Source organism: Abrus precatorius, unplaced genomic scaffold (genome assembly GCF_003935025.1).
Source record: "Abrus precatorius isolate BTA unplaced genomic scaffold, Abrus_2018 Scaffold10, whole genome shotgun sequence".
Classification (NCBI taxonomy): Eukaryota; Viridiplantae; Streptophyta; class Magnoliopsida; order Fabales; family Fabaceae; genus Abrus; species Abrus precatorius.
This window is the reverse complement of record NW_020874292.1, coordinates 10,340,095-10,364,535: the sequence shown is the minus strand read 5'-3', so window position 1 is coordinate 10,364,535 and position 24,441 is coordinate 10,340,095. Positions and strand designations below refer to the sequence as shown.

The 24,441-nt window shown below is 27.1% G+C and overlaps 1 protein-coding gene across 1 annotated transcript; it reads right to left on the bottom strand.

Moving 5' to 3' along the window:
• Positions 1 to 17,934: 17,934 nt before the first annotated feature.
• On the bottom strand, positions 17,935 to 19,326 carry LOC113852385. Its single transcript, XM_027482609.1, has one exon. It carries the CDS (start codon positions 19,207 to 19,209, stop codon positions 18,355 to 18,357), a length of 855 nt encoding a protein of 284 aa, XP_027338410.1. The 5' UTR covers positions 19,210 to 19,326; the 3' UTR covers positions 17,935 to 18,354.
• Between the last annotated feature and the right edge of the window lie 5,115 nt (positions 19,327 to 24,441).

The following is a 24,441-nucleotide window of genomic DNA, read 5'->3' as shown; positions in this document are numbered from 1 at the left end:
CTAAGGTTTGTTTCTTGACCGTTTATTTGAAAATATATTTCGTTTACCCCATACTCATCTCTCATTGTTCGTGTTGATTATTCTTAATAACAATGACCATCACAAGGGCAGTTTGCATGAAGGGTTTTGGGGAGAAACGGGAGCTAGGGCAATTTTTATTATTTTATTAGCAAGTTAATTAAAAGATTTTAGTGTGAAAAAAACGTTAATTAATATGTTGCTAGTATTAACCATTCGAGATATAAATAATTGAAAATAGAATTTTTACTTAATTAAAATTTTAAACTAACTATCATTGCCTAAATGATCGAGCTCAATAAAATTTTGGAGAGTAGCTTTTTTTCTTGCGTTTTTTCTTCTTTCTCATCTAGCCAAAAAACAAAAGGAAAACTAAAAGCAATCAACAAAATATTAGACAATGACATGGTTTAAGGATGGGTATCTACATAGATTTAGATTATAATAATATAAAGTTGGTCAAATTATTACAAATGCTTTTAGATATCATTGGAATACTAAATAACTAAAACATTCATAACATTTACAACACTAGAAGCTTCCATTACCTTTTGGATAGTCCAATTAGGTCATTGTTTGAAATATTTAAGGCTAGATACAGTTTGAGAAATTTTTTATTTAATATTTTAAAAAATTATCTTTATATTTTTAAGATTTCGAAAATATGTTTGTTTTTATGTCTAATTTCTCACTTTTAGAAGAGAAATTGAAAATGTGTTTGGTTTGCCTACTTTTAATAATTTAAATATTTATAAAATATGGCTAAAGATATGCAAACTGAATTTATCTTCTTCTTTTTTCAACTAATAACCTTTGTTCCACATCTACTTTAAGTGAAGTTCTAAAATCATTTTTGAGGAAATATGTCCTTGTATATTTTGTACAACCCAGCATATGACCATCCATTTAGATACTTGCAACAAGTTTTGAAGGAGCTACAAAATGAATTGAAGATCAATATGAAAAAACAAAATGCAATTTTGGTCATCTTAGTTTTGAGCTTTTTTTTTTTTGGGTCAACTGTCGTATAATTTCTTCTGATGGGGTAGTTACTGACCCAAAGAAATTGGAAGCAATGGGTTTCTGGCCCACACTTATGATCTGTTTGATTTGATGGTTAAGTTAGATAGAGAAAGCTTGAACCAAAAAAAAAAAAATTAGAGAAAGAAAAATATAGGAAAGTAATTTTTTTCATCAGTTTGCATGTTTTTCTTGCATGAGTTACTTTCATGTGAGGATTATTTTATTTTATTTTCACACAAAATAGTGTTATTTACGTGGAAAAAGATGTAAGAATTTGTTTATATAAAAAAAAATTAAAATTACATAAGAATACATATATATTATTAAAATAAAATTTTTTATTGTTATTATAAAAAATATATTTTTTTTTATCATAAACTACTTTTTTTATTTCTTATTTTCATTCATCCAAACAAGTAAAAGAAGATTTTTTTTTATTTTTTTTTTGTTTCTATCTCATATCTCTTCTGTTTTTCCTCACCATATTCTTTTATTCTTATTTTCTTTCTACTCATCTTTAGAAAACATAGCATCAAAGGTGTTAAAGGCTACGGGGTTTTCTTGAGCTTAGAAGCTATTACAGGAGAATTATTAAGAATTGTGGCAGAATTGCTCAGTCTCTCAAACAATTATTAAGAAGCTTTTGATTGGTTGAAGAATGTGACAATTACACTGCCTATACTAGTAATTATAGATGTCTCCGATCATTTGAAAAGTAAAAACAATTGCTTTGAACAGAAATTTAAGGACTACATTGCTATAAAATAGGAATCAGTTAGAGAATGTTTGATTTCTATTTTAAAAATAGTTTTCAGTTTTTAAAAATAAAATATAATACAAATTTATATTATATTTTTTTAAAAAATAAAAAATATTTTTAAAATATAAATCAAACATATTCTTAGTGTTTTGAATTGTTACATTATCATAAAAGGGTTGGAAGTTAGTTCATGAATAAATTCATACAGTTGTTCAAGCAATTATAAATAGCGATATTATTTGTTGAGTTAATGATTGATGAGTGAAGAATAGTTTTGTGGGAGTCTCCAAGCTCATTGGCTATAACTTTGAGATGCAATACAAGTGGCAAAAGATAATTAAGTTCCGTTAAGCTATAGTGGATTATTTCCTGAAGTTGTACATTGAGAAATTTAAAGAAAAAAAATTAAATAAATATTACAAATGTAAGGATTTATTTTATATTTACATACCACAATAACAATAACATGTAATTCTTTGAGTATATTAAAGGTTTAGGTAGTTATGTATCAAGTGAGAATTTGTAATTTTATTTATTTAAAATTTAAACAAGAGGATTTAAAATTTATTTGATAAAAAATTATAAAATAATTATAAAGAAAAAGTTTATGAATGTTGTTTATCACAATCAAATAAAGATTATAATAGAATTGATCATAAAAATAAACAAATATAATAAATCTCTAATTTACGGTTACATATAATGAGATATTTAACCATATTCTTTATTTGTGATGATTATTTTCTAACACACTCCCTTGAGATAAAGCATATAAGTCAAATGAATTAAGCATGTTACAAATGTAGTCAACACAAGAACCTCTAAGATATTTAGTAATCATATTAGCCAATTGATCATTAGAGTGGATAAAATCAATTGTGATTTCTCTTAAAAGCACATTTTCTCTTACAAAATGATAATCTATCTCTGTGTTTGTTTCATTCATGGAAGATAATATAATATGAAATACAACTTGATTATCAAAAATAAGTTTTACCTCCTATATGTCACCCAATTTTAGCTGTTTAAGTAGTTGTTTAAGACATGTAAGCTCACATGTAGTTGTTGTCATAACATAATATTAAAGTTTCTATAGTAGATCTAGAAACTATGTTTTAATTTTTGCTACTATATGAAATTAAGTTTTCTCCAACGAGAACACAATGTCCAGAGTGGATCTTTTGTTTGATGGTCCCATTCAATATCAACGTAACAAGTGATTCTGACATTATCTTTATCTTCATATAATAGCCTTCGTCTTGGAACAATTTTAATGTACCCCGAAGATCAAAAACCCTAGTAAGTATCATAAGAGGCATTCAAAAATTGGTTACCACACTGACTACAAAGTTGATGTTTGGTCCGGTGATTGTGAGGTAGTTAACTTTACCCACAAGACGTTGGTATCTTTCTTCATCTTTTATTGAATCCCCTGACCTAAAAGAAGCTTAACATTGAGATCTATAGGAATGTCACATGGATGACAATTAAGCATGTCAGTCTTGATAAGAATGTTCAAAGCATACTAGGAAATGCCAATACCAGAAGTGAATTGAGAAACTTTAATTCCGAAGAAGTACTTAAAAGGACCTAAGTTTTTTGTCTGAAAACTAACTGAAAAGATAAGCTTTGAGTCGTTGAATTCCTTCTATGACATCACTACTGATAAAGATGTTATCTACCTAAAAAACAAAATAAATACACTATCCAAATAGAGAGAACAATCATAATGAAAAGTACAAGCATAAAGAAGATAAAAATTATGAAAACATTGAATACATTTGTGTAAAATAGTGAGAAGTTTAGGTGTAGGCGGTATAGGTAGAGGGCTAATTAGAGCAAGAGATGAAGTTGGAGGATAAAAAATAGTAAACACTATCAAAATTTAAGAGTGTCATTGGTACATAAGGAGGAGAGATGAAGCATAAGTAGTGACTAGAACCAGAACAATAGAAGGAACATCCAGAGTGAAAAAGCCAAGATTAAGAACAACAAAAGAGGAAAAGAAAGGGCATGTCTCAAAAAATGTGACATTAATAGAAATAATATATCATTGAAGTTGAGGATAAAAGCAACAATAGCCCTTTTGAAGACATAAGTAGTCCCCCCCTTCCCCAAAAAAAAAAGACACATTTGAAAGCTTGACAAAGAGTTTATCTTTACCTCTAGTGAGATCATGAACAAAATATGTGCAAACAAAGACATGAAAGGGAATAAGGTAGAGTTTATATTGAGGATATAAGAGAGAATAGAGAACATAATTTTGAAAAACAAAAGAAGACATGTGGTTGATATGACATACAGTTAAAATTACATCATCCTAAAAGCAAGAAGGAATATTATTACGGAGAAGAAGATTATGAGCAATTTCAACCAATGGTCAAAAAAAAAATTTTAATATTGTAATATATAAACACAATATGTTTGATAGACAATGTCCTATAAAGTTAAAAAAGATTAAATTAGAAAGACATATTTTCATGAGTATTATCAATGTGTATCATTTTAACAAAAGAACCAAAATAATTTTGAATTTGTCAAGAAACCTTGAAATATAAGAAAAATATTGAAGTGATTTTTCACTGAGAATAACCAAGTATAGTGAGAAAATCATTGATGAAAGTAACAAAATAATAATAGGTTAAGGTTAAACTAACACAAGTAGGATCTTAAATATCAAAGTGAATTAAATCAAAGAGTGTCGAAACATTTTTATTGACGCCACTTCTATAGCTGTGATGAGTATGTTTTCCTTACTAACACAACTTACAATTAAAAGATGAAATTTTGAAAAAACTAGAAACCATAAGATGCAATTTACTAAGATTATGATAACCTAAGAAATTATGCTCAAGAGCTGAAAAGGCATCAAAGGCACAAGCAATGACAATGAAAGTTGGAATAATTAAGAGTGAAAATATGCCTCCTGAACAAGAAAAACATTGTTAACAAAAGGAATAAAGTAATTAAAAATGAGAGTAAACTTGCTTATGAATATTCAATTAGATTGAAAGGACAACCCATAACATAAAGCACATAATCCAAGGAAAGATTAAAAAATGGTATGTTTGACCATTGTCCCGAACTTTTATTTGAGATTCATCTACTAAAGTAACACTACAAAGAGAATCCAAATAACACAAATGAGATCAAAGTAATTTGTTTCTAGCAATATGATCAGCATCATAGTCAATACTATACACTACCAAAAGTGTATGAATATTATATGTCATATGATCATACATAAATTGTATTTATAATCACATAAAAGGTACAACAGAATGAACATAAATACAAAATAATAAAAATAAATCCCTAAATTAGAATTATATATAACAAAATATTTAATCATATTTCTTATTTTGCGATGATTGTTTTCTAACAATCATAAAATTATGTTGAGAGTTCATGAGCATAGGCAAGAGGTGTTGAACAACATTAAAGTTGTATTTTTTTTTTTTTCATATAGGTGGTTTCAAGGATAAAAAAATATATGGAGCTCCTCTCTCTATCTCTTCCCATCAGTTGTACAAGAGATGATGGTTTGCTTAGGTAATAAAATTAGAGCAAGCTTTAGCCAAAGTTCCTTTTATAAGTTGAAGAAAAAAACTCATTAGTCTATAGATCTTGCAACAAGGGGTTGCAAGGAAAGATTGCAACAAAATTAAAGAAGACTAAACAAGAGTTAATAGTAAATTAAAGAAATTTTAGGCTTTAGATGTTGGCAGAATGCGTAAGACTAAAGTGAGTTATTCATCTAAGTCTCATATCAAAAACCTTGAAGAAAAGGTAAGAAATATTATAAATAAGATCATTTATTTTATATTTATTCACCATGACAATATGAAATTCTTAACATGTACAGAAGATATGAATAATTATGTATTTGGTAGAAGTTTACAATTTTGCCCATCTAAAAGTTGTACATGCAATGGTTTATAATTTTATCTAGTAAAAAATCTAAAATAATCAATTATGCTAAAAGTTTGTATACATAAACAAGAGGTGTTGAACCATGTTAAAGTTATGTATGTGTGTTTTTTTTTCCTTTGTAATTCAATGGCATAAATAATTAGCAAGATGAGACCTAACGGGATCATTCCTTAATGGAATTGATTCAAGACTTGATTGCTAACCCCTAACTCATCACGGTATGAAATAAAAAATAAAAAATTATTGCTATTATATATATTCTTAAATAAACTAAAATTAAAAATAGAAACAAGAATTATTGTTTGCAAAATAAAATATCTTTATGATTTTTATTGATTACATGTCCTTTTTAATTACCCTTTATTTATTTTCTAAAATTCATTATTTATATATATTATTATTTTTTAATAAAATTTGCATCTAGACAAAAATGAGTGTTCATATATGTTGTTATATTTGTCCTAAAGAGTTAGGACAAATTTTTTGTAATAATGGATGGTTAGGAAATATTCTAAAAGTTTTTGAATCATCCAAAAAAATTGTCTTGTAAAATGCATTTTTTACTATTTCAGCTATCCCATTAGGGTTTGGTAGGTTAAAGGTTCTTGAATAAAATTAATATTTTTCTATTCAATTGACTTTGATGTTTATTATATAATTTAAAATTTTAATTCTAAGTTATCCAGTAAAACAATGTTTTTTGAAAAATCTGTTGTTCAAATTTTAAAATTTTTTCAAAGTTTTTCAAAATGAATTACTTGCACATGTATTAAAAGTTGCATATCTAGAGATTAAGTGGAAGCTTGAAAGACTTGATATACATATCTATGAATACTTGTAAATTTTCGACATCATACTTAAACAAATTCATGAACTTAGAATGGCGTGATCTTTTGGAAGGTTAATGATAGATTATCAATAAAATCAATCATCTCTAAATCAATGTATATATTACACATACAATGATAATTCTATTTTAAGATGTATTTTGTTTAAAAAATAACTTGTCTTAGAATTATAAAAGAGATAAAATAAGAAGTGAATATTTAGGATAAAATGTATAATACAAATGAGGATGAAACTTGTTTAATGAGCTAATCTACATAGTAATTACCTTTCTAACAATATCCTAAGTGTACCTCTCATTCCAAAATTAGGAGTCATTTTTGTCTTAATCAAGGATCCATAATTATGAAAAAAAAATAGATTAAAATATGGATGAACATCTAACCCAAAGATAAACTTATTTTATTCTACCGTATTTCACTTTATAATTCGTTAATTAAGAGAGCGGTTCTCTGAAGTCACTTTTGGAGAGTTTATGTATTAACCACTTTTACAAATTAAAATTTTAAAATGCCGAGCAATTTTTGTCTTATAAATAAAACATGCTCAGCTTATATCTTATGAATCTCCTCTTTTCATCTATGCGTTAATAAAGTTAGTCTTTTTCATATAAGTATTTTTTTTTCACAATTCTCCCTCTTTCTTTCTTTTTCTCTCTATTAACCGTGAAACTTCCTATTAATTTATTTATTTTTCTCTACTTACTAGTATTTGCTTTATGCAAATGTCAATTATTTGGTTAATACAATATACCAACTCAAGTTTTAACATGTCAGACAAAGAATTAATTTTGATTTATGATAAAAATAAAAAAAATTTGAATCTCAAACGTACGAATTTAGATTTTAACATAATAATAAATTAATTTTAATTTATAATAAAAAATTTATAAAAAAAATAAATTTCTAATTTACCGGTCATACTCATATTTTGAAGAACAGTTCAATTAACATTTAATTTGAATAGCATTATTTATTAGAATGATTTAAAGTGCTCTTTAAAACGACATAGCAGAGCTCTTTAATGTCTTTTTTTTATAATATAATAATCATTTTAAAATTAGACAAAGTTTCGTTTCTTAAAGCTGATGAGTTTATGCTTCTCTAATATCGTCAAACGCATAAAAAATATTATAGGTAATTAAGTATTTATATTTCAATACCCACCACTTAATTTAACAAAAATCTTACTTGTTATTTCACTAAGTGTTATGTTACCCAATTGCTTGATCAAATTGAGATAATAAATATTATATGTATAATCATATTACTGTATTTTTATTTTATATTAAAAATTTTATTGTAACACTGAGTGTCTCTTTATATATTATATATAAAGTGAGAGATAAAAATAATGAGATACAAAGTTTATATTTACTAGTTAACAAAACATGACTATTTTATATTATTTTTTGGTTGATAAATTGTTGGTGTCTTAATTGAAACATCATTTCTATATTAAATTTTAAGATTATAATACATGTAAACTAGCAAAAATATTGGTACTACATGTTAGCAGTCGATAGCAAACCAATTGTGATGCACTGCATTAAATTTAAATTCAATTTTTTTAGCGCTAAAAAAATTAAATTCAATTTTATAAACACTTCAACAATTTATTTATATCTCCCTCTCTTTCTGTCCCATCATATCACTTATCGTATCTTTTACTTCACTCTTCTTTATTTCCCTCTCCCTAAGTGTCAACTGTACTGAAATATGTAACAAATATTATTCAATTAAATGTAGTTTGGAAGCATGAACTAACAAAAATATTAATATAATGTTACATTCATTTATTTTACATCTATTTGTTTTTATCTCTCTTTTTTGTTCTATCATATTTTATATATTTTTCTGTCTACTCTGTGGACTAATTTAACACTTATTTGATGAGTGAATAAAACATTTTCCATGAAAATATGTTAATAAACTATTCATCATTCTGTCAATGTTATCTGTTAGATAGTCACAATCATTTATTCTCTTACTACTTGGTTAAGCGTTTTCTTTAAATTAAAACCAGGTAAAAACATGAGATATTAGAAAATTTGTTTTTTTTTTCAATTATTTTTAACTGTCTTTCTAAAAGCTTTTGAGTAAAACTTCTTTAACTTTCAAATAAACTAATTCAAATATGTTCCATCTAACCTAAACATATATATCGGAGATGATTTTGAGTAGAAATTTCTATAACAAATCCACACGGATATTTCGTTCAACTTTGTGAAAACTTCTTCCATATTGACTTCTAAGAAGTTCATAATTAGTGGCAGCACTAGAAGAAGAAATTTTGTCCAAAAAAAGACGAGAGAAAATAAAGAAAAGTAGAGAGAGGTGTACCGGATCATAGCCTACGTTTCCACCGCTGATTGAGATAGCTGGTTAAAAGTAGAGAATAACAAAGGCAAGGGCATAAACTTTGTTTGCCATTTTAATAGAAGAAAGCACATACCCACAACACTCAAAAGTGGGTGGGCACTTGTTAAGTTACAAGTGAACATGGCCAACCATCTAATTAATGTAACATTTCACATTGAATCCTAACACATGATATAACATCCTTGTAGCTTGGTACTAACGTAACATTTACCACACAAATGGTATATTGTAACATCATATGTACGAAGTAAAAGGTTCATAAAAGGTTTGGATAAGATTCTTATCTCTTGCAATGTTATTTTCTGATCAGGAATGATAACTTTTCGGAAAACATATTTGAATTTTTTTTCACTCATTTTTTTTATTATATTTTAAAACAAAAGATATGTCTCGTTTAATAGACTGAACCAAAAGGTTAAAAGAAAAAGAAGATACAAGAATTATGTTGACCAATTTACCATGACAAAATAATCAATAAAAAATTATTAAATTTTTTTAAAAGGGCGATTTGCAAAATAAAAAATAAAAGAAGGAAAATGTCCCCTTACATAAATTTCTTTAGCTAACTTTAATATCGATTCGAGCTAAATGATCTTTTGAGAGCTAGCGTGAATATTGCATAATTTTTTTTATGCAAACAAACATTGTATTGATGCCGCCATCTTTTGCCATTTGAATTGCTGAATTATTGGCCTCTTCTTAGGTTCTAATTTCTAAACTATCAAAAGGTTTACTCATATATATATAAAATTTAATTTCATGAATATTTTCATCCACAAATTATCACACAAGAGAACCATCAATTCTTGGTTGTAGTGAAAGCAAGCTAACTCCAGACCAAGTTTATTTATAATGAGTTTAAAGAATCATCATGTGAAAAGTATGTTCCGTAATTTAATGTGGAGACGAGAGAATAACGGTCCCTCCTCGGATTAGAAAAGGAAAAACACACACCTATATGTGAGCTAATAGGCTTTCAAATTTGGCTTGACAACTCTAATTATTATCGAAAACGAAGGTAAAGTATAAGGATATGTGAAAATGACCTTAGCACTTAGCCAACCAGAAGACCCTTTAAGTCTCCCCATCTTCTCATTCATTTGATGGAAAATAATATATTCAGGAAAAGCTTGATTCAGTGGTTGACTAATCCTCTTTAACAACCCTCCTACAGTGCCTTGCATTTCCTGAGTTTTCCAATCCTTTTTTTTCCTCCGCAATTAGCTTGTCTCATTAATGTCTTTCAAGGAAAATAAATAAAGACAAAAACACCTTGAGAATTTGCCACCTTGTTTTGTGCTAGTTTGTCTGCTCCAAACTATTTGTATCTGGGCACTCCTCCATGTTTGTTTTGAGTTATAAATTATTCATTCAACAATCTTTTACAAAATTACTTTTTCTTTTTTATTTACTTCCCTCTATCATATTAATAATCTTATCAAATACTTATCTCCTTATTGTATATTTCTTTTTTTATAAATAAATAAATAATTTTTTTTCTTAATTCAATTTTTTTAATTACTTTTTGTCAAAACTTTTCTTTAATTTTACTGTCTCTCAATCATTTTCTTAAAAAATAGAGTAAAATAGCGTAAAGATTACATTAAAGTTTTAGATAGACAACTAATTAACATCGCTGTAACAGCAGTCTTTTCAGACAAAATCCCTTCCAATGGTCCTAGTGTTTTATCTCCATTCTCCAAGCTGCCTATTCGAAAAAGCAAAATAAAGTGCTTACCATGCCCGCGTATATGTGACTGTTTTTCACTTTCACTTTAATGCGTTTTCCAATGCTTCTTGGAAGCTTAGTGGCTTGTGATGGGATTGGCATGGAAAATTCACAAAGGACACGACAGGGAGACCGCATAGAAATGACACTTGGAGGACACGAAGATTAAAAAGGTTGTGCAATGTTTATGTCTGTAATGGGTTAAATTGAAAGGGAAACACAAATGCCCCTATTATGCCTTTTATTAAGGGTTAGTGTCTTCAACTAGTCTACACTTCTTTTCCCAGCTTTTTCACGCTGATTTATTCGGATTCGATAACAGTTTTCATTCCAGGGAGAGAGAACGAAAGAAGCAGTGACGCTTTTTTTGTTGAATAAAAATGGAAGATAGTGTTGTCACATATACTTCACACAATTAACTTTCTGTCCTGTGTTATTATAGATTGTTGAAATTAATTTTATTTAGAAGTTTTATAATATGTGTTTAAGAAAAAAAAATAAGCTATTTATAATAAGTATTAATTTGATTTAATTTTAATTTTAATTTTGACACACTAAATTAATAAAGATGAACAATATTTTTTAAATTTAGTCAGAATTTAAATTAACTCCAAAAAGTTGTTCGAGCAGAATAAGACAGGGTATCGTGCTTTGATAACGGCAACTTTTCTTAAAATGAAGCACAAATTCCACTTCCTAAAAATTTGAAGACCATAATTAAAATTAATATTTATTTTTTTGTATTTTTAAATTTCAAAAATCTTATCTCTTTAATGCAGTTTTTTTGTATATAAAAAATCAACTATTAATAAAATAAGCATTTACTCTTTTTTAATTTATAAATTTTATTTAATTATAAAATAATATATATATATATATGTTTAATTTTATTTATAAAATTTATTTTGATAATTCTCATATAATATATATAATTTAACTAACTATAAATAATAAGTTGTGCACTAAAGTAACCAAGGCTTGTGATATATTTACCCCCGTTTGACTTATATGGAAAGTTTACTCTTGTACGATTTATAAATACTTATGCTTATAACTTCGATATTAATACGTTTCTACGTAAGTTTTAATCTTCCCTATGATATAAATATTTATTTTTAATATTAATATTAAAGTAAATTATATTCCCACTTAGTAAGATTTAATAAAAGTTTACTTGATATTCTTTTTTATTTTAACTTACATAAAATTTTCTTAATTTATGTAATAACATTATTCAAAATACTTATTTTATATAAATCATTCCAGATTTCTTATGCAGTACATATGAATCAAGAGAGGTTATAGTAATGTAAACAAAAAGTGTGAATTTAATCTGTTCCGAAAATTAAAATAAAAATATTTATTAAAATAATCAATAAAAATAATAGTTAATTATATTGTGCATTAAATTTATATATTAAGAGATTATTAACTAGAAAATTTAGAGTATAAAAAATTTGACAAAGGTTGTGTTTAGATCTAACTTTGATTAAAGTTGTGTTGGATACATAGACAATATAATTAAGCACTTATTTAATAAATTCTTTTTATATGATGACTTATGCCATAAATTTAATTATAAAAATTATTAGGATATATTAAAAATAACTTATTTTAAAAAATTATATAAAAATATATTGAAATAAGTTAAAAAGAGCTTATAAAAGTTATAATTCATTTTTATAAATTTTTTATAAATTCTTCCAAATGGATCCTAAGTCCAATAATAGGTCTTCTTTAACTCTATCCAATCTAAAAATGATATAATTTATGTGGTGTCACGGAAAGAAAAGCAAATAATAGCAAAAATCAAGCTCATTTCACTTACTTGCTAAGATAGACTCTTGTGTGTTGTAAAAAGTAAGATTTATGGTTCCCCGTTAAAAATAAAACAAATTTTTTAAAGGCTAAAAGTCTTGATGCATTGAGATGGATGAAAATTATTAAGACAGAGATAAATTTTATATTATTATTTGATTAATTTGTTAAGTATTTCAATAGTAGTTCTCATCTGTAAAATGAATGATAAGAACAGATGGTGTAAAGAACAATTACGAAAAACATTTTTTTTAATCAAATGTTTGATTCACACAGAATAAAAATAAAAGATTAATCAAGAAAATGGTTTATTCTCAAAAAGAGCACAATCATATTTCTTTAGCAAAGACAAAAACATTTTTTTTCTCATTCCTCACATCTTCCGCCAAATAAAAAAAATAAAAATAAAAAACATAAAACACTTTTAACACAACAAAAGACCTACTTTTATTAGAAATATTTTTGAAATAAATAAATAAATTTGTTCTATTTCACAAATATTTGAATATATCTAACATAAACTATCAAGTTCAAGATTATTTAATGTGACATATTTATACAAAAAATAAAAAGTGGTATACAATTTTTCATGTTTATTCTTGGTATATAAAAGCCTAAACGACGTATAAAAAAAAAAAATACTTAGAAGTGTGATTTATTTAAAGAGTTAAGAGGCATTTATAAAAATATTTAGACAAATATAACTTAAAGAGACTTGTACAATAATATTTAGATTACAATATATATATATATAGTTAAGTTATTTTTGTCACATCATTTCAAGTATCACACCTACAATGTGCAATAGATGACACCTTTTTAGGGGCAAACAATAAAAAACAACTTATAACTTTTACCATTTATCAATAGTGTAAATTTTATTGCACATGTTAGAAAAAATTCTAGGCATATCTTAGTGAGATGTCAAGGAATTATTTTTCATGTTATATAAATATTAAAGTTACTGCTAATTTATATAGTCTTTTGAAATGACTTTTTGATAATTAAATTTCAGTATCGTGAACTTTGTATTTTCTTGTATTAAGCTTATTATATTTTTAAATATCAGATACTATACAAGATGGAGTTAAAGATTATTTTATTCAAAAATGATATCGTCTACCTAAGAGGTGATACTCCAAATGATATAAAAAAGATAATTTCAGACAATGAATATGATTCTGAATGAGTTTTATTTTTAGAAATTATTTTCAAATTAGTCCTATATCTTTTTTTTTTCAAAGAAAGAAGCTATTAAACGTAGCTTTGTTATTTTTGGGTGACTAATATAATCTTTGGGTGTTTTCATTTCCTTTAGACACACGAAGATAATATATGTACTTGATTTCAAGCTTTTTGTAAATAAAATGAAATAAAAAATTAACACAAATGTGATGTTCTAAAGTAATGTCTCTTTAGATGAACTTGTCTTTAATTGGTCACATGTCTTGAAGAGTCCTCCATGTACAAGTTAAGACTTTGTTAGGAACTTATTTTAACTAAAACAATTTGAAAAAACAATTGTCAACATTAGATGTCTATTAGTGTAGGCTTTCATACATGTTTGATCAGATATATATACTTTACATTATCCATCTTCTACCTCCAAGAATCAAGGTAAAATTAGTTAATTAGTTAACTAAAACACCTCCGTATCTACCTTCTCTCATTAAAAGAGACTCCTTTGCCAAGATAGTTTCCAAACCCACCTTCCCTCCACCCATTGTCCCACGTTTTAGAAATGAAAAAAGAAAAAGAGAGAAATATGATAATCTTACAAAAATACACAAATCTTTTCTTCCCATAATTTCACTTACTTTTCTTCACCTACATCACTCTACTCCTCTCCCAAACCACCTTTTTCAATAACCTTTGTATATATCTGTCTAAATCTCTTCACCATAAAGAGTTTTTTTTTTATTTTTAATCTCAACAAATTTCAAAAATTATCTTTTTGTTCACATCTTGATTTAAGATAATCAATCTTACACCACAAACGCTCCCTTTTTAACAAAAAATCTCCACCTCTACTTTTCCAAACAAAACTATTTATCCTTGTAACTTATATTAATATAATATATTTTAAAATAACAAAATAGTATATCATTACATCATTTGTTAAGTTTATATATTAAGAGATAAGAAATAACCTTAGAATAATAAAAATATTAATTGATAGAAATAGCTGCAAGTAGAAACTAATTCTGAATCTAAATGTTGTATTATTAAATGATGTGAAAAGAGAGTTAACAAGCTTATATCAAATTAAGCTGTCAATATTAAATGTCAATAAAGTTGAAAAAATGAGAACAAATAGATAAGTAGAATAAAATATAAAAAAATGTTAACCTAATTCCCTATGATAATATTTTTAATATGAAATATTAATTTTTGATAAACTTGAAAAAGAGAGAGCAATAGATAAGTTGAAAGATAAATTAAAAAAATTGCTAACTTAGTTAGTTCTGATATGTTTATCTAGAGTTTATAAATAATCTACAAATTATCATCGCAAATATATAATATAACAAATTACAAGAATTACACGTATTATATTATATATGAGATTCATATGGCATTAAACTAATGCCTCTTTCTTTTTCTATAAGGATATAATTTGTTGAGTGTGAAATGAATATTTTCCATGAAGAGGAGCCAAAAAAACGTAGAAAAAGAAAAACGAAAAAGATGGAGGGTTGAAAATTGTTGGGCAAAGACGGAGAAAAAGAAAGGAATTACATTAATGAATTAGACAGGTGAAGTGAGAAGCTATACAAACATTTGAAGACAATATTCATAATTTGCCACTTCATATTTGGATTGTAGAAATTTATTTAAAACAATTATAAGTAATTAATAATAAATGTGATAAACACAAAATTTCCCCTTCTTTTATTCAGTCATAAAGGGGTAGTGTGGAATTAGGTTCTGATAGTCATTAATATTACTCAGACAAATAACACCTTTTGGAGTCAATTTTCCTTAGATCCAACCATACTTCAACGTTAGCATGTCCAAAACCTTCATATATTTGTCAGTGATCCGTTGAATTTAAGAAATGTTAATCACATTGTCTTGAATATATATATTTTTAATAAAAAAAATATTTAAATGATGAATGAGAATTAGTAGATCAATTTTATTATTAACCTTAAAAATTAAGTTATTTTTATACTATACTTTTTTCTCTGAATATTTAAGATAGTTTCGTTCCTTATTATTATAATTTGATATTATAGATCAAACTGTAACAATTTCTTGTCATTGATTTGTACGCTAACTGATTATTCATTAATTTTTAATATAATCTTTACTTTTTATTAAAAAAATATTAGTTTTATATATTTTAAAATTCAATCCTAATTTTAAAAATTAAAGTCAACAAAATTGTTATTAGATAAAAAATAAAGTCTAAAATATGTATCATGTCTTTTACATACACATAGAGATAGTGTAATTGCATTTTTCTCCTTTTATTTGAATTTAGTGATTTTAGTCTCTTAATTTTGTTTTAGCTAATTAAATTATTTTATTTTTAAAATTACATAAATTTTATTTCTTGTTAATTTTCTAAAATTTTATTTTTTCTCCAAAGTATTTAAGATTTGTAATAGAATTGAAACGATGAAATAATTTCAAAATTTGAGAAAAAAAATAGAAATAACTTCATAAAACATTAAATATTTTATATATGTGAGATTAAGATTTTAAGAGAAAAATTAAGATCTTAAGAGGAAAATAGTTGATAATTTTGTTTAAGTTTAATATTTTGGTTGGTTAATTTTAAGTATCGTTTTAATATATGTAAAGGTTTAGAGAGAGAGAAAATTGAGAATATATAAGCTTTATGTACACAAAAAATTATAATCAGGGACTAAATTTGTTAAATTTCAAAAGTATAAATGCTAATTAATGCAAGAAATAAAAATTGAGAAAATAATTTCATTCACTGTTTCATATAAATATTTCGTCAATCTAATTTATGTGGCACCTTTATTCCCTCGATAATTGAAGGTTAAATCCTTTCATTTTCCATCAAAACTTTTACGACAAACACATTAATTCTTAATATTTTTCTTATTCTTAAGTTTTTTCTAGTTATTTTTACGTATTTATGTATTTTTTTTATAATATAGGAATTTATGTATTCAATAGTTAAATATATAATTAACATTCATATTTTTATATTTTACGTTTTACTATAATTAATGGTCATTTAGATAATAAGAATAAGGTCTTCTTCATTTTTTTAATATATTTTCCAATGAGATTTTGTTTGTTTATAAATACACGCTAACGTCTGGAAAAGTATTATATTTTTCTTGTTCAAAATATTTAGTATAACATATATTTTGAAAATTTACAATTTTTGGGTTTTAAATTAGAAGGAGCAATAGGTTCTAGCTCGTTATTGAATCGATCGATGCTTACAGAGAAGTTTATTTTATTTGACCATCTCTTTCGTTGAGGTGTGAGGTAGAAACACCCTGCTAGGAGTAGAATTAAATATAACTATGACAATGCATATTAACGTTTTTATTTAAATAATTTATCTATTTATTTTGTCAAAATTTTAAAGTATTTTTTTTTATTAAATTTACTACCGTTGTATAATTCTTTTATCTCTATAGTTTTGGCGTTCCTTTATACGATTTCCAACACTTTTATAGCAAATTAGAGACTTACACTTATTTTGTATGGATGATCTGATGACAAATTTCCTCCTTATTTTTAAATTAAGCTGTTAATTGAATAATATACGTGCCCGTTTAGTTTACAGTTAAATAAAAGTAATATGAAGCAGTTAAACATAATTAACATACATATATAAATTAATTAAAATTATATGTATTTTAGAATAAAGCACAAGCATTATTGTTTTAACTTTTAAACAAATGAATCCTATGATGTCAATTACAGTGTAGAAGGATGATTTCCCAGTTATATCTCCACCAGTTTCCATTCCAAAGTCGTTTGTTTATCGATCAAGACTGCTTTATTTTCTTCTTCTACTATTCTGCTATTACTTTTAGTTTTAGCATAATCTTCTAATCCAAGTTTAAGCCGCGTAAGACCCACACGAAAGTGAGAAAATTGCATTTGTCAACTTATGCGCACGCAGCATAATTAGCACGCCATGTACATGCTCAATTGCTAAGCACACAATCACACTAGAACCCGCATCATCCCTCCTTTACTTCCCAATTTTGTCGCCAAAAAAGCTGCAAATCGTAAAATAAGAAGAGAGATACATGTCTTCTTTCTCTATTTTATTTATACTTCCTCTAATTAAAAATAACAATATACTGATATATTCTTTATTTGTCGCTGTTTTTGTTGTGTCTTTCTTTTAATTGAACAAGTAAGAGAGAGACAGATGTGGACCAAGAAAAGAGAAAGGACCAATAAAAGAGAAAGGACCAATAAAGAGAAATTATATACTCATAATATATTGTATACTTTATCAATTAAGAAACCCACCCACTAAGATGAAGCCGAAAATTAATCCATATCCTTTTCGTCAGCTTAATTCATACAAATTCCACTCGCATACCATTTCAAATACAAACTAACCCCACCATAAATTTCTTAAAAGTCCATAACAAATAGAAGAAACATTCAATCTGAACGAGAGAAAAAAATCAGAAAATTTACATAAAAAGAATAAATACATCTCATCGGCATTACTTACAAGATACCCGGCCCAAAAACAGACAAAACAAAGAGAAACACCAGATTGAAGTAATGACTAATAAAGCACGAGGCATAAAAATAAATCGATTAAAAAAAGAAAAAGGGAAATATAATTAATGATTGTTTAATTAATTATGGTTGAAAAATAAGAATCAAAATGGGCGCAAATTCCGACCAAGGCCATTGACATTGGCGAAAAGTCCAACCAATTCTGGTCTGTAAGGTAAGAAAGACTTCCTCTTGTTGTGGTCTCCGTGTTCCTTACCCACCGTTCCCACGGTTCTGCTTTTAGCCTCTTTATTGGTCGGAATCTGAAACACCACTTGTTGCTTGTCCTTTCCATCGCTATGGCTCCTCAGAAGCAAATCTCGCAGCTTCCACCGCTTCGAAGCAGAACCTGTGGAGCTACTCTTCTTTCGCTCCCTCCCAACCGAATTTGGGGTCCATGCGCAGTATGTCCCTTCCGCCACACCCTCCAGGTCAACACTCTCGTCTGTTGAAGACGAACACGACGCCGTTTCGCCTTCCTCGAACATTAGTTTCCTCAGGGGAAGACGACGCCGTCTCGTCGTCGCATCGTTTTTATTATTCGGAGCGGTGTCGTTTGGGGGAGCGGGTGCGTCGAAGAGGAGGTTGCGGTCGAAGATTGGGTACATGGGTCTGATCTGGCCGTTGTAGAAAATGTCGTCAGCCGAGACGGGAGAAGATAAGTCTCTGGGAACGAAGGAGAACTCGAAATCGTCGTTTTCGGGTTGGTCGTCGTCGTTTGGAGCAGGGAAGCTGTGGTCGTCGTTTTGCCATGCAGGGAAAAGCGCGTCGTCTTCGTCGGTGACGGAATGAGGGTCTCTGCGGAGCTCTTCGATGACTCTGGCTGCGATTTCGGCGAGTGTTTCAGAAGAGTAGCTGCTAAAACTTGGAGAAGGCGATGGCTTACTATGAGAAGAAAAAGAAGAAGGTTCTTCTCCCTCTAGCTGTTTCTGCTGCTGCATCGTTTGGACCTCAATCATACAACGCCTTTCGTTTCCACTTTCGAACTGCGATTCCTTTCCGCTTTCCTTTCGCAGCAATTGAGAGAGAGAGAGAGAGAGAGAGAGAGAGAGAGAGGGTTTGGTTGAAAATAAGGAAAGTGTGTGGAGAGGTTCTGGCGTGGGATATATAGTAATGTGATCGGTCCTGCGCTGGTCTACAAAAGATTTTTCTTTTCCAAATATATTTTATTTTTCTATGGATATTGATTATTCAATAATAAATCATGCTTTCTTATAAGTAAGTATCTTCAAGATATTATCTAAGAAATTAAAGATATCATTTTTTTAATAATATATTTTTTACTTTTTAAATATGTATTTTAAATATAGTATTAAAAATTTAATGCATTATAATATTATTTTAAACATTATAATATTTAATATAATTAATGTATTAAATTTTGTGATATCGTATTTTTTAATAGAATTTTATTGTATAATTTAAAAATAACATTTTAATTATAATTTTATTACTTAACAAACAAGAAAATCCATGTGAAAACTGAAAATGCGCATAAAAGAAAGTTAAATGAGGAATTAACGAATTGGGTAAGGTTGGGTAAAGTCTGGTGTGTGTGAGCCCAATAAATCGGCTGGCTACTTCCATGCTCCAATGGAACTTTCCCTTTCTTTTTTTTTTTTTTTTTGAGGAGATGTGGACGATTTTTCGTTTGCTTCATTGACACGTATCACGTGTTATGATTTGACACGTGGAATGTAACAGGGTTCATGCGCATTTCTTTGACATATGTACGCAGGTAGGTAGTTGTTCTGCAGTCTGTACCTCTATTAGTTTCTAGAATAAAACGGTGGATAAAATTTATGATGTTTTTATTCAAAATAAAACGGGAAGAAAATAGGATAAAAATAAAGTAAAAAAAAAATTATTATTTAGATGGATAGAATAAAAATAAGAGTCAAACAAATAAAAAAATTATGTTTATTTTTATAAAATTATAAGTATTTTATATTAAAGACAATTATAGAAAATGAAATTGTACTATGAAAATTTCTCTTTCTAAATATGTCACTTATTTTGATGGATAAAAAAGATAATAAAAAGTATTGAGTAAATTATAACATAATAATTATAAAGAATTACTATAAAATTTTTAAATAATAACAAATATTATAAAATTTAAAATATTGTTTACAATATATAAATTTATTTTAAAGAATAAAATTTTTGGTGCTTCTCACCCATGATCGAAAGATACTACTCTATTTCATCCATTTACTGAATGGAAATTTATTTTAGTGGGTCAGACAGAAATTAGCAAATTTGAGCTGGTGATTACAGATGAAATAAACCACTGAAATGGCATGAAATATATAATTTCCTCTTCTTCCATTTCCATTATTGTCATTTTAACCATACCAAATAAAGCTAACAAACAAAACATGAATGATGAAATAAATCATGGTTAAAATTTAAAGCTGGTTTTTTTATATAAATTTTTAAGGAAAGAAAATAATGTCCATTTCAAGGTAAAAAAATTATTATATTCAAAAAAATGTTCTATCATAGACTTGTATTTATCTCACTTCCATGAGATTCAAATTTAAAGTAAACTTCGGTGTTCAAAAATAACTCTCCTCTTTCTATAAATAAATTATTTATTTATTAAAATTAATAAAAAAATTTAATGTGTGTCTTAAAACACATACTAAAAAATATTAAATAAATGTTATTAAATATTTTAAATTACAATAAAAACATATATTGACTATTATTTTATGATTTTAAGATAATCAACATATTTAATTTTGATATTTTTTAAAAAATTTAACACGTTAAAAAAATTACAATAGAACATAGTGGTATGCTATATAATTTTTTCAACTTTAATATTTAAGGTTAAAGTCAAATATTTAAAATAATAATTTCTTATTAAAAATATATTTATTATATTAAAATTATAAAAAAATAATAAAAATTTATATTCAAATATTATTAATTTCTTAAATTAACCTTTAAGATTAAAGGTCAATACTTTTTATTTTATAAAGTTTTAGTTTTTTTTAAAGAGCACATGTTAAAAAAAAAAAATTAACCTCAACTCTTCAACTTCAACTCAAGCCACTTATATTGTATCATTTTTATTAAAAAATATATTATTTATCACACTCGTATATCTTTAAAATATAAAAAAATAAGAGTGTAAATGTTATATCTTCATTGATATCAACATTATGTTATGTTATATGAATTAAGTTTATAATAATAAAAAAAACATGATGTACGAAATTATTATTTATTAATTATAAATTTAATAAAATATAATTTATGATTGTATACGCTTAGTCACATATTAAAAAATGTGTACTTATTATTAAAAAAGATTTAAAAAATTGTAGGAACGGGGAGTAATGAATGGCATGAGATAATTATGGGGTTGCAGGTGGTTGATGATATTGATGATTGATTAAGCATTGAGCGATGTGGGGTCTCATTGGAACGGGAAACACTTACATAACGTAGAGTCTAATGGGTGGGGGTAGAAGGGCGGTGGCGGGTATCTATGAACTATGATCCCATTATGTTCCTTCTTCAAACCGCGAAGCAAAAGCCAATGACGTTCACGGATTTTGAGCACCTAGACGTGTGAATCTCATCAACTCCAATATAATCCTTTTCTTCACTCACTATTTTCCTGCCACATAACACACTCGATAATGACCATGAACGTGTGTGCAAGGTAAAGCATCATCACAGCTAGCCTCCACACAAATATAATGCGACGTAAACCATCTTCACAATCACAATTAATTTCTGATATTTCTCGCAAAAAGACAAGTCCTTTCCTCACCGTAACAAGCTTTTTCGCTTTCTCATTCAACAACATTATTCCTTTTTTTTTCCTTTCTTTGCCAGCAATTGTGTCGTACGTGGATTTTTTAGTTTTTTCGTCGGTCGATAACTCAAATCACTTCTCTCAGTTTTCTCAATTAAATTGCCCAATAAAAAAATAAAAATATTAGCTTGAATATTTCCGCAGAGGTTGGAAAAGGACCAATAAAATTAGAAAAATGGGTATTTATTAACAATTTAGAAATAAAACTTATGAATGTTTTTTAGTGACACACATTTATTATTATTGTTTTATTTAAATATTAAACCATTCTTTTAAGACATTTACTAGTAAGACACGTCAATTTATTAACTTAAACATTTCAATAAATAATTGTATTCATCTTTCGTGGATGGAAAGAAAAGAAGGCTCCAATTCACCATTTATAGTAAACAAGACTTCTTTCTCCAGTACCCTGTCTAGTTATGTTAGGTTGGTTGTTCAAATATAAAAGAAAATAAATTTTAATATGCTATACACAACAGTTAGTGCTTGATGTTTCTTACAAGCTGAAGCTGGCGAGTTATTAAACCTAAACTGATCTTGCATTTCTTTTCTAATGTGACACCAGCAAACATTCTGGGACTTATTTTTACAAGAAATATATATTAAGTTGGGCATTTATTGTAATTAACGTGTTCTACAAGTAAAACAAGGTCAACTAATAGAGACTTGAGTAAGATTTTCAAACCCAATAAAAAAACACAAGTTGACATGTTTCTGGAAGAAATGTTGAAGTAATAATATATTTGATTATTTGTAGAATGAATAGGAAGCAAGTATTTGAGTTTTGGCATGTGGGGAAGGAGGAGGAAGTTGACAAATACAAGCACTTTGTTCACATTTAGTTTGAGAAGAATAATTCAAAAGCGTTATAATTCTCTGGTTTAGGTGTCTAATAACGTGTGACAGAGAAATCAAAGAAAGTGGCTTCTTAACCCAAACAAGAAGTGTGATATGAGGGGTCGAGGTGGATAGCACTGCTTCTGTGGGCTTGCAGTGGTGTGTGATGCTAACAACCCACATTGGCTATTTTGTCAGATGATGACGTGGCGTAATATGATTGGGTGACAACCTCATCGTTGTCCTTGATGTCATTTTGTCATGCCAAGGTGATTTCAACCATGCATTACATTTATGAATTATGATTATGGGGATTAATGAATTTACTTGAGAAAAAGCATGGGGCAAAGGATAAGCTTATTTATTGGTCACGCTTAATTGAATTGGTAAAACTTGTGATGAATCAACATCTGCACCTTTCGTAACAACCTGTGCAAAATAAATCCTTCATTTAAAGAATTATAATACGGAAACCCAAGCCCTATGATACATCATTCATTACATTTTTATTGCTTTACTTCATTATATGACGGCATGCCATAGATTAAACTTTCTGAATAAGTAAAGGGCGCTGAGAATCAATGCCAATCAACAAATAACGTGATTTTTTTTTACCCATAACCCTCCATCATTCAAAACAATAATATATGTATATAGCTTGAGGTGCCAAGAAAAAAAGGCATTTTGTAGCACTTCAAATGCAAAGTTTCCATTTTTTTTCTATTTTGGATTTTATTAATAGGAAAATAATTATTCTACATTCACACAGTGTATATACACATTGAGAGATAATTAAAAAGAAAAAAAAAGTGACGGATAATGTTATATAATATAGAAAGAAAAAATATTATATATAAATACTGTGCACGGCTGTGAATATTAATATAACATTATAAATACTAACATATACAACTAACAAGGGTCAATACCGTTAGTCCTTTAAACAAGTTGATCATACTTTAATTTTCAATGGTCTTTTCGCCTTAAAGAAATTGTTCCGAACCAACTCAAGGTCCAAGCCCAAATTTGGTTATGGGCCAACTTATCTGCTCAAAAACCAAGAACGATTTACATTTCTATCATGTCATACAAACATTTTGAAGTAGACCAGAACAAAACAAGAAAGAAACGTCATGGAATGTTGACAAAAAAAAAATTGTTATGAAATATGTAAAAAAAATGTTGACACACTTTTATACTTATTTTGTATATTACAGACGAATTTTTCTGTCTATAAGTGCATTAATTAAATGTAGCATTTTATTAATTTACTTATGGACCAAAATATCTGTATGTAATTCCATTTATGGAATATTTCATGTATGCAGTTACAAACGAATTTGCCGTCTGTAATTTTCACATAATATTTCTCGCCTTAGTTTCAAATTACAGACAAAAAAATAGTCTATAAATCCATCTATAATACAGATAGAAAAAATTGTCTATAAAATTACAGACGGATTTATAAGTATGTAAATCTGTTTTTAATATAAAAAGAAAAAAACTTATCTATATT